A 12,565-nucleotide genomic window follows, 5' to 3' on the forward strand; every position below is an offset into this window, starting at 1 on the left:
ACTGGTACCATAACTGCGTCATAGTTTGAAATACGCACAGCTAAAGGGGTGGAAAAATATTTGTGTGGTGTGTCCTGGATGGAAGCTGGAGGTATGTAGGTTAAGTATAGCAGTCAGTAGGTTTCCGGTATAGGGTGGTGTTTATGTGACCATCGCTTATTAGCACAGTAGTGTCCAGGAAATGGACCGCTTGTGTGGCTTGGTCTAGGCTGAGGTTGATGGTGGGATGGAAATTTTTGAAATCATGGTGGAATTCCTCAAGGGCTTCTTTTCCATGGGTCCAGATGATGAAGATGTCATGAATGTAGTATAAGTAGAGTAGGGGCTTTAGGGGACGAGAGCTGAGGAAGCGTTATTCTAAGTCAGCCATAAAAATGTTAGCATACTGTGGGGCCATGCGGGTACCCATAGCACCCAGAAAACACCCTCCTGGCCACTATGGATGTAGAAGCCCTCTACACCAACATTCCACACAAAGATGGACTACAAGCTATCAGAAACAGAATCCCTGATAATGTCATGGCAAACCTGGTGGCTGACCTTTGTGACTTTGTCCTCACCCACAACTTTTTCACATTTGGGGACAATACATACCTTCAAGTCAGCGGCACTGCTATGTGTACCCCCATGGCCCCACAGCATGCTAACATTTTTATGGCTGACCACTATACTTACCTACATGCCTCCAGCTTCCATCCAGGACACACCACACGATCCATTGTCTACAGCCAAGCTCTAAGATACAACCACATTTGCTCCAATCCCTCAGACAGAGACAAACACCTACAAGATCTCTACCAAGCATTCTTAAAATTACAGTACCCACCTGCTGAAGTGAAAAAACAGATTGACAGAGCCAGAAGAGTACCCAGAAGTCACCTACTACAGGACAGGCCCAACAAAGAAAATAACAGAACACCACTAGCTGTCACCTTCAGCCCCCAACTAAAACCTCTCGAGCGCATCATCAAGGATCTACAACCTACCCTGAAAAATGATCCCTCACTCTCACAGATCTTGGGAGACAGACCAGTCCTCGCTTACAGACAACCTTCCAACCTGAAGCAAATATTCACCAGCAACCACACACCACACAACAAAAACACTAACCCAGGAACCTATCCTTGCAACAAAGCCCGATGCCAACTCTGTCCACATATTTATTCAAGTGACACCATCATAGCACCTAATCACATTAGCTACGCCATCAGGGGCTCGTTCACCTGCACATCTACCAATATGATATATGCCATCATGTACCAGCAGTGCCCGTCTGCCATGTACATTGGCCAAACCAGACAGTCTCTATGCAAAAGAATAAATGGACACAAATCTGACATCAGGAATCATAACATTCAAAAACCAGTAGGAGAACATTTCAACCTCTGTGACCACTCAGTAAAAGATTTAAGGGTGGCAATTTTGCAACAGAAAAGCTTCAAAAACAGACTCCAGCGAGAAACTGCTGAGCTTGAATTAATATGCAAACTAGATACCATTAATTTGGGTTTGAATGGAGACTGGGAGTGGCTAGGTCACTACACATATTGAATCTATTTCTTTAAATTAAGTATCCTCACACCTTCTTGTCAACTATCTAAATGGGCCATCTTGATTATCACTACAAAAGTTTTTTCTCCTGCTGATAATAGCTTATCTTAACTAATTAGCCTCTCACAGTTTGTATGGTAACTTCCAACTTATCTGTATATATATATCTTACTATATGTTCCATTCTATGCATCCGATGAAGGGAGCTGTAGCTCATGAAAGCTTATGCTCTAATAAATTTGTTAGTCTCTAAGGTGCCACAAGTACTCCTGTCCTTTTTTCCTCCCAATGTCACCTAGTCTCTTCCCTTCTTTGTCAGATGGAGTAGAGTGTAGTGGGGCACATTTTGATGTTTGTAAAGTCACTTCTACCACTAAAGAATTTAGAGATGGATGGGTGTGGAACATGGCCATACCCTCTTGGGGAAATGGGTGCAATTTATCATCCTTCTTTGATAAGGGTTGAGGACATGAAGGATTATTTCAGATGGCTTTTGCTGGTTGGCTCAATACCTCCAATAATGGAAGCATAATCCTTTGTCTAGTTGCTGTTCCCAAAATATCAAACGTTGGGTGAGATGACTCCTCAACTGAAACTGAAGGAATATCTAGAGTGCTCACTGAGCAGTTCAATAACTCATGAAAAGCTGCAGAGTCTGGAACTGACTTAACCCCATCAGTTCTTCCTCTTCTAAAAAAAATTACTTCCATGCTATAGGAGACTTATCAGGGCTCACAGATTCTATCAGATCTGTGTCTGTCAGATCCGGAGTGTGAACTTGATCTACACACTCACTCGGAGAAGCCCCATTCCCATACATCAGGAATTGCTGATAAGGAGTCAGGGATGGCCAATAAGGCCAATGCATCCACAGTGCTATCTGCCAATCTGGCCAAAACCCCATATTCAGATCCAAATGCATATATCTTTGTTCACATGGATCCGAGTCATACAGGTGTCTTTGCTCATAATACTCCTTCCACAGATCCGGACTCCAAATCAAATTCTTTCTCTGATCTGAAATCGCTCTCGCTTCTGATGGAACTAGAGACAAAAATACCCTTGGCTGAACAAGGGAAACTGGAGAAAAAAGTTATTTTCTGGGAATCCGGAAGGTGTCCTTGGAGTTGGAGGAAAAGCAGAATCCCCCAATCACTCTACATGTCCTTTCCCTTCTGAAGACAGCCATATTTGAAACGATTGGAGTATAATTTCTCCTTGCTCCAATAACATAACTGACTCCACACCTGGTGGAGCTAAGGTCAGATCTGATCTATGAACCTGTGTCTGAACAATTATGTGCTGAGGTGCCGTACTATCAGTCACCGGTGTCGCAGCATGCCCTTGCTTCACTGGCTCATTTGGATCCGAGGGTAATGAATCCAAGGAAGATAATTTTGTCACCTTTCCACAAAGCACAATATCAGTACTCAGTTCCTTAAATTTAGTTTGTATAACAGAATCCTTCACTCACAGATTGGCTCTCTTAAGAGAGCCTGACACTGTTGAGGGCTGACTACTGACAGCTTCCTGGGTAGATAAATCATTATCTAGAGGATTGGCTAGACACAGAGGCTGACACCTCAGAGGTTTTACTCTGTTTCTGGTCCTGGTCACCAGACCTCTTACAGTCCAACAAAGATGGCTTCTCTTTTTTACCCACAGAACTGTCCTGGATCAATGACGGTCTACAGATCATCTCAGGAGCCTGTTCCCTGCCAATTCCATATGGCTTCTTTCTTTGTTCTTGAGGTAAACATAGAGAAAACTGAGCACTTGGAGGGTGAGTACCCTTCCCCTAATCATGACAGGCACAGAAAATATGTGTCAGATACTGGGAATAGTGCTGGACAAGATACACATCTTTTAAAACCAGGTTTCTTTTTTTGTTCCATTAAAACTAACTATACTATTACTAACTATAATACTAAACTATCTATAACTACAACTACTAACAATTATGATTTTAAACTATGTAACTAATCACAGAGCCAACAGGATTCTTGAGCTCCTCACAAAATGTTTAGCTGGTCATGGTTAGAAGAAACTGAAGGGAGAGGAGCACCATGCCCCTTTTATACCCTCACATTGACTATTTAATGATTCTGAGGAGAGGGGTGAGGGAGGAGTGTGATCACTCTTACGACTACTGCTAGTTGAAGCTCTATTGTTCAGGCTGCACTGGTCTGGAACATCCCATGAATGGGAAAATGCGAAGTCCCACTTGAAGAACTGATCAGTTTGGTCTATAGTTTAGCACTCTTTGATTCTTCTCACACATTAAGTTTCACATAACAGCATCCACAATAATGTTATCATCTCTGGTTGGGTAGGAAACTCCATCCCATCCTGGCAGACAATGACCTTACGTCAGTTAGTCACACTTTCATCACTTTTTGACCAGACTACAGCAATGCAATATACTTGGGCATGAAGCCTTCAGCACTGAAGGATCTCCACCTGGTACCGTATGCTGCAGCATGTCTCCTCAGCAACAAAGACTACAGCGAGCACATCATCATACCTGTCCTCTGCTCCCTACACTGAGCTTCCCATAGAATTTTGAATCAGGTATAAGGTCTTGGTCCTTTTCTTCAAGGCACTCAATGATCTGGGCCTAGGGTATCTAAAAGGCCACCTAAAGGTCCAGGATGAAGACCATGGTCAACAACTTTGATCCTCTGGCACAATGGAACTCTCAACACAAGAGTAAAGCTCATCTGTGCAGGAGACAGGACTTCTTGGAAACTGGTCCAAGACTGGGGAATGCACTCCCCCAGGAACTCAGGGTCATCAAATCTCACCACTTTTTGCTCCAAGTACAGATTCATTTCTTTGATATTGTCCTTTTTAACATGAATACATAGCACTACATTTATAAAATCCCCCAAACCTAAACCCTATCAAAACACTCCACTGCACATGGTTCTCCCCCTAAGGAGAGGAGGAGAGAACAAAGAATAAGTGACAGATGTTAGTCACATTGCTTACAGCACTGTAAGAAGGTGCTCAGATACTGTGGTAATGAGTGTGGAATAAGAGCCTACATAAAACAGAACAGAACACAAGGGCTAGCAGTGCTAGTTTCCCCATACTACAATGTGTCCTGTCTCACTTACGATAAATGAATCAAAATGCACTTTTTAAAAAAAATCTGCATTCCAGCTCTAGCTCAGGAAGATCCCAGAGATATTTCCTAGAAGGGAAGCATTGTGTATTTGTCAGGTGGGTTTGGATCTCATGACCTGCACACCTTTGAACTCTTAACTTATTCTGCACAATCTCTTGTAAATGTTTATTTTTGGTTATTTGCAACTGTATCTTTATATCACCACCTAAAATCAAGAGTCAGGTAGCACATTAGTTTGTTCTTGTTTACAAAAAAAATAGTAATGAAGGTGGCCCATACATAAATAAATATATGAGCTCCACAGTGTAAACTGCTAAATGATCAATTTGAAAATTTGCTGGCAAAGTCCAGAAAGCCTGGGATATCCTATATGGAATTTAGAGAGCGACAATGATACATGCAAAGCTTCATTAATGAATGTTAAAACTATTTTAGTAGAGTGGAATCAAAAGAGACATCCTTTAAGATCTTATAGCAACATTACACTACCCAAACATTAAATGTATACATGTTAATAGGGCTGATGTATTACATACAATATATTTGGACAGAGTTGTAAGCTAACATCATTTCTGGTGGACGTGTCCTTCTATCAGATCGCACTGGAAAGAGTTATGCACAAATCCCACCAGTATTATTAATATTAGGGGGGAGTTGGCAGGAGGGGTTTAAATATTCAATGTGTGTGTCTGTTGGGAGATCTTACACCACTACGGAATGTTTCAGGTGAACTTCCCAAATGCTTAAACTTAGCCCTCTTCTGCAGTATGCAAATATATCCTGCTCTGCTAGGTTGGATAGATGCCCTTCTTTGCTCACACTATGCAGCCCGTATCTAACTAAAACTCTGATAATGGAAAAGGTGACTGCTACAAATAAAGGCCACATACTGGATTTTTACAACATCTGGAGACCCCTCCTGAGAACAATACCTGACAGAGGAGGCTATAGTGCAGAGTCTGGGCTACATGAACTTGTGTGGGAATTTGTGAAATGCTGGATAATATATTTTACAGAAACAGATGTAAGGATACTGACTGATTTAATTTGTCAGAGCTGTGCAAGTCCTTCAGGGGGTCTAGAAGCAGGTACGGGATGGGTTTATGTGAGGTTGTTTGTTTGCAGTTCTTTGCAAGGAATGAAATTATTTTAATTAGACACACTCTCTTGATCAACTACCATGCACCTCAGCTAGAGACAGAAAGAGTAAATACTCAGGATATATGGACTAAGAATACAGGGAGGTGAGACAGTACTTCAGTTGTTTTATCAAGAAGACTGAAATTCATGACCAATAAGAACATGTACAGCTATGTGTGCAGAGATTAGGGTAATAAAAACTCATGCTTCACCCCATGCCTCCCAACGGAAGGCATTGCACAACCAGCACATATATACACGCACAGGCATTCTTTTGTGATGGAAGGGAAGGGTGACCAGGAGAAAAAGGGGAGTGAAGAGGAAGTTTAAGCTGTTGCTGACATTAGCTGAAGGGAGGGAGAGTGAAAATGATTTGGGGAATAATTTACTTTGGAATAGGAACAAGGCTTGCAATATTAGGCTAAATATACAGGATGTGTGAGAGAGGCTGCCCAGAGGACTGGACCATACACCACAGCAATGTACATGCACCTCAGAGGTTTTATTTAGCCCAGTGCAATGAGTGCCCAACCCTATACTCCACTGATGAAGAACGCCAGTGAATACATGCACCTGTGGTGTGAGTATAGCAGCAGAGCTCTGTGTAGCTCAAAAGCTTGTCTCTTTCACCAACAGAAGTTGTTCCAATGAAAGATAATACTTCACTCACCCCGTCTTGCTAATATCCTGGGACCAACATGGCTGCAACACTGCAAATAGCAACAGTAAAGGCAGAGTTACACTGTCCTTCCACCTGAAGGCCCAGCCAGGATCCTTTCCTAAAGCATTCCCAAATGTGACCTGTGCAGGCGTGAAGATAAGTACATAAAAGCTTAATAAAAAAAAATATTGTGTGGAAGTAGCAACAGCTGCTTACTACAGATGCTTCAGATAATAAAGTGAGTTAGCATGACAATAGATCAAATTAAAGTGATGTGATGTGTAATATATAAAATTAAAGTGATGGGAACCAACTAGAAAATTAAGCTCTCTCTCCCACTTACAAGTAAATGACTTTCCTGGCGCAGATGAATACAATGGTTGATCACTTATATAAGAGTTAGAGATGGGCTGTGACAAGGTGGTCACATCCCATAAAAAATACAGTGTTTTATACACCTTCCAATTTTCACCTTCTCAATTGTGACTCTCAAACTACAGTAATACTTTTCTTTTTCTTCTTTAAATAATTCTCACCCTGTTTAGGACTACATGACTGCTATCGTATAAAGACCTATAATAAAACCTCTGCATTAACAAACAAATTAAAAAGCATATTGGAATTGGAAAAGGTTCAGAAAAGGGCAACAAAAATTATTAGGGGTATGGAACAGCTTTCGTATGAGAAGAGATTAGTAAAACTGGACTTTTCAGCTTGGAAAAGAGACGACTAAGGGGGGCTATGATAGAGGTCTATAAAATGATGACTGGTGTGGAGAAAATAAATAAGGAAGCACTATTTACTCCTTCTCATAACACAAGAACTAGGGATCACCAAATGAAATTAATAGGCAGCAGGTTTAAAACAAACAAAAGGAAGTATTTCTTCACACAATGCACAGTCAACCTGTGGAACTCTTTGCCACAGGATGTTGTGAAGGCCAAGACTGTAACAGGGTTCAAAAAAGAACTAGATAAGTTCATGGAGGATACGTCCATCAATAGTTATTAGCCAGGATGGGCAGGGATGGTGTCCTAGCCTCTGTTTGCCAGAAGCTGGGAATGGGTGACAGGGGATGGATCACTTAATGCTTACCTGTTCTGTTCATTCCCTCTGAAGCACCTGGCATTGACCACTGTCAAAAGACAGGATATTGGGCTAAATGGACCTTTGATCTGACCCAGTATGCTCATTCTTATGTTTAAATTACACATAAGAGCAGACAGCAAACCAACCTCTCCAGATATATAAAAATTTCAACAGTGGAAAAACCTATAACAAACAAGGAAAGGGGAAATTCAGTTCAAATAAGCACAGAAAAATTGGAATCCTCATCTGAGCTATCCGAACTTATGGAAGCCACAAGACCCAGCCACAGAAACGTCCTATTTACCCCTACATAATAATGAGCCTTGGGGCTGACAAAGCATTTGTTTACTTTTGTATCTTGGTAACATAGAACTCTACCCATCTTTGGCCCCCATCTATCCATATTGTCTCCAATCTCCACAATCCAAGTGGCTATAAACAATTTTTTCTGTCCAAAACATTATTCTTTAGAATGCTAACAGATTAATAAGAGATGAATGGATGCAGCTCAGCACCTTGTCTGATCAAATGTCACCTTTTGTGGTGTTTGGCAGTTCTCTTTTCCTTAAGGACACAAGAGGCGACCGTCTTGATCAGACAAGAGGCACCCATGTGCGCATGTTGGCACATAAACACAGACACTCGCAATTTTCAGTTATATAAGTTAGCCAAAAACTGGTTTATTTCCTTCTGGGAGAATGTGTAACTCAAGCCTTTCTGTGTTTGTGATGTTACATTTGGCTGAACACCATTAATTTGAATGATTGTACATGTTACATGTTGGGTGATTAAACATTTTCATGTCAAAGAGGGTGTCTCGTTAATGCTGTGTGGAGGGCTTCTTTCTTCCTGCTGAAACCTGATCTTGACTAACCCTTCAAATGAGTAAGGCGCATTTTGTATATGAACGTCTGGGCAAAGTGAGGATGTCTCATGTCTCACAGACTGCATCCAGTGAGTTATTAGCCTATTTATGGCTCAAGTGTGATTTCCCATCTGGTATTTATGGGAAAACGTGTTTTTGAAGAACGAACAGCATTCTTAGGTCAGAATGTAACTGCACAAGATTACCATTGCCCTCCAAAAGGTAACACAGTTATACAAATACTTGAGGAACTTAAAAAGATGTGACTTAACTAAAAATGGGAGGTTTTAACGCAACACTGCAGTTATTCACATAGGGCCTGATACGGAGCCCATGGTATTCTGTGGCCCTACTGTTTTCATATCACTAAGTGATAAGGGGGAGCAAGCCTGCCACACAGCAAAGACTATGGTCGGGGTAGCGGACCACTGTGCTTCATGTCACAGTTGAATAGATAAGTCAAGAAGATGGAATGGAGCCAATGGTTTATGGGTCTGATCCAAAGCCCGTTGAACTCAATGAAAAGAGAACTAGAAGGGGATCATTAGAGCTGACCACATAACAACAATTCCGAATTTATGTTTGTTCTGCATAGGAACAAAACAAAATCTTTTTGAATGCTTTTGTGAAAATGAAATTGTGTTCAAATGTCCATTTTTGGATCAAAACCTGAGCTTTTTCATTCAGTTTGGTGTTTGCCTGTATGTCTCTGTTGCCTGGTGGTTAGGACACTGGCTGGGGCAGACACGAGTTCAAGTTGCTGCTTTGCCTGATTCAGAGCCATGTTTTTCATCCCAGATCACTATGAACCTGGCAGAATAGACACTAGAACCTGGGTCACTCATATCCCTAGCCACCAGACTGTACAGTATAAGAGACATTCCTCCCCCACCTCCAAATGAAAACGTACTCAAAAGCAGTACATTCTGATAAGCCAATAAAATATTCCAACACACTGTTATCTCCAACAGAAATAATTCTGCATGATACGCCCTCTAAATATGAAAGGATGCTCAGAAATGATGTGTTGCTGACAGCAAGTTATCCTATCGCTGGAATTTACCCTCGCATTTTCTGCAGTAGTGAAGTCAGAACTGGGAGCGGAGTTATTCAAAACTGTGGGCAAAATTGTTACTAAACTCAAAAACCAGTATTGGAGGCCTCAGTGCTAAATGGAATGCTACAATGCAAAATAGGGTATCCTAATTTCGGTGCCCCAATTTCAAATTGGTTGTATAATGTGGACTAGACAAGAAGAATGGTATAATATTTGGTTGAACTTCTCTAAAGAAGGTTCTAAACATGTTCTACATATGCAAAGAACTAACTAGTCTACACCTGCAACAGGATTCTTGCAGGAACCATATTAAATAGAAAAAAATTATCACTGGTTTGCGATTCACTAAGCCACCCGGTTGATTCCCCTGAACCATTCTAAGTATCTTGAACAAAATTTACTGGCTGGCACAGTCCCTTGCATCAAGACTGGCAGTGTTGATTTTGTATATGCTACACCACTGATACAGTAATTGTCTGAACTACTGAATTAATGAAAAAATAGAAGTTTGAAAATAAAAATCTTATATGCAAGAGATACTCTTGGCAAAACAATGAGGGCTCACATGAACAGCAGGGGTGAATGCTGATAGCCTGTTCTAATAAAATGATTTATAATACATATAAAAAGAGCACTGCATCAATAAAAAATAAGTTAGCTAAATAAGCAAAAGTCCCATGAAAACTGTGATGTGCACAGACAGACAATTTTATAATCCTGTGTAGAACTAACTATTGTGAAGTCTACTTTTGGCATGTTCTGAAAATCTTTATTGAGCTCTATGCTCAACTGTACCATAGGCAAATGTCTCAAACGTTTTCCTGAATGGAATCTTTAATTTTTCAGTTGTACCTATATATGTATGTGCAAGAAACCAGAATGGAAAAAGAGAGACAGTGTTATAAAACAACAATCATAAAGACAGCCAAAGGGGAGTTATTCCACTGAGTTAATCAGCCAGGCTTTCATGCCAAGCTACACATGTTTCTGGTCTCTCCCAGTCACTCAACAGCAAGGGATCAAATATTATGGTTCTTTTTCATAGCTATCCCAAACAAGCAAAAGCATAAATCCAAATAAAAAAGGTAAAATAAAATTTAAAAATTGGAACTCTCAGGTTGTATGGTGACCATATGCATCAATTCTCAAAAACACAAAGCAAAATATTCATTTCCTTTTTCTGTTGGAATACTTTCGATTTCTGACACGAGGAACTATTCCCAGTAAGTGGTAATTTACAGTGACTTTTTATTACTTAATGTGGAAAATCCAGAGGGGTAAAATATGGGAGTGTAAAGATATTAATCCCAATAATTTGTACAGTTAATCCTAAAAATTTGAAAGGTCTGGTTTTTTTTGGTTTTTTTTTTACAATTAAACAAAGAATGCCATATGGAGTGTTGGGTGCAACATCACCACCACCACAGCTAATATATGAGAAAAAATAACCTCCTGCCTCATGGATGAGCCTTAGTCATTACGGCTTTCAGAGAACAGAAACAGTGTCTTTGTGATGGCACAAGGGAATGGGATGTTTTGTCACAGAAGGATTAAATCTTTATTAAAAACCAAAAGGCTGGGCCAATAAGATTTTTTTAAGAAAGCTTTTCCACTGAGATTCCCAAGCAACATCTTTTCCTTTCTTCCCTCAGACTTTGCGTAGAAGCGAAACTTTTCTTCTGCATGACAGCAGAGTTCTTGGAAAAACCATATAATTCTTCTTTCACTGGGAAATCTGTGTTTCCATCTGACTAGAGACATAAAGCAGATATAAGGAATTAAGTATTCATCCAACTACCCCAATCTTCCCTCCCCTCAGACCGACCTAAGTTTTTTGGGTACACCATTTGCCATTCAGTGCACATCTGAGGCTTCAGCTCCAACAACGAAGCCTATGCTAGATGTAGCTGGATTTTCAATCATTCGGTATGCTGAAAATGAATAAAAACAAGAAAAAAATTCTGTATGGAATGATGGAATATGTATTAAGGTAGTTCATGGCCTTCACCAAATGTCCCACTTACAATGAGTTTTAAAGAAAACTTGAATTTGGGTCTCAGCACCATGGAATAAAAACAGCTTATTTTTTCCCCTCCCGGTTGCCAAATATGAATAAAGCAGATATTATGTAAAAATCATATTTCAGCTCTACTGCTCTTCATGCTGACCCTTTAATGAATCCCTCTTTCAAAGAATATTTGTCCCAAATACTACATCACATATATCTGGTTTGTTTAGTAGTTTTGTTCTAAAACACTAACCTCAGGTTTGTTTGGTTTTCTTCTTTACATAATTATAACACTGATTTCACCCCAAATAATCCAGTTTAGTTTTTAATTTACTTAAATCAGACAATTTATCTCTCACATGTAAAAGACTGATCATATTTTATTTGGTGAAACGATCCATTTCATCTGGATCAGAAATCCCAGCAGAGGAGTGAGTGCATCTGTTGGAAAGAAATCATCTTCCTTCTATACTAGAAATCATTTATATTATCTGTCTGCACTGCCAATCTAAAGGTCTAAAATGATCACACGCTGCTTGCACCAGGTCTGCATAATGAGGACATTTTTTCATAATTAGGAAAGTTATCATTTAAGGTCAGTAAGCAGCTAATGAAAGGGGAGCTTTTTATTCCCTTTGCAAACTGTATGCCAGCACTGTGAACAAAAATAGATTACTTTTGTTACTTGATTTATTTCTCAAAAGGAGAGGACAGATGTCAAATATGCAAAGCATGTCGGTAAAGGGCTAGTTTCAGGCCCCATCAATTTTTCAACGAATACAGCGAAGGATTTTGGGGGCTTCCCTCCCTTACCCCCTTTTTTTCCTATTTCTGAGCAGGCAAATGGGGTATTCCTCTGAGTAAGAGGCCCAACCCCAGTTGTCACATTGTCTACTTAACCCTGTAGCCCTATTTATTTTTAAAGAACTGATTCAAAGAAAACTGTTTTTGGTTTTGCTATGTTCTGATGTCATTTTACAGCTTTGTTTTATTGTTGTACTGCATTGGCTGACATCTTGTGCATGGTGCCAGCAGTCTAATTAAGAAGCAATCTTTTTTCACTT

At 40.2% G+C, this 12,565-nt stretch overlaps 1 protein-coding gene across 3 annotated transcripts in view; it reads right to left on the reverse strand.

Moving 5' to 3' along the window:
- SUGCT (succinyl-CoA:glutarate-CoA transferase) overlaps positions 1–12,565 on the reverse strand; it is a 479,841-nt gene that overhangs the window by 118,857 nt on the left and 348,419 nt on the right. The window contains exon 13 of one of the 3 annotated variants that reach the window (XM_077811003.1): positions 10,911–11,244. The exons of the other annotated variants lie outside the window; for them this stretch is intronic. Within the exon in view, the coding sequence (XP_077667129.1) occupies positions 11,089–11,244 (156 nt within the window). The 3' untranslated portion in view covers positions 10,911–11,088. Of the gene's footprint in view, positions 1–10,910; positions 11,245–12,565 lie in introns of those variants that run through there. 3 annotated transcript variants of the gene reach the window in all.

This window comes from Eretmochelys imbricata, chromosome 2 (genome assembly GCF_965152235.1).
Source record: "Eretmochelys imbricata isolate rEreImb1 chromosome 2, rEreImb1.hap1, whole genome shotgun sequence".
Classification (NCBI taxonomy): domain Eukaryota; kingdom Metazoa; phylum Chordata; order Testudines; family Cheloniidae; genus Eretmochelys; species Eretmochelys imbricata.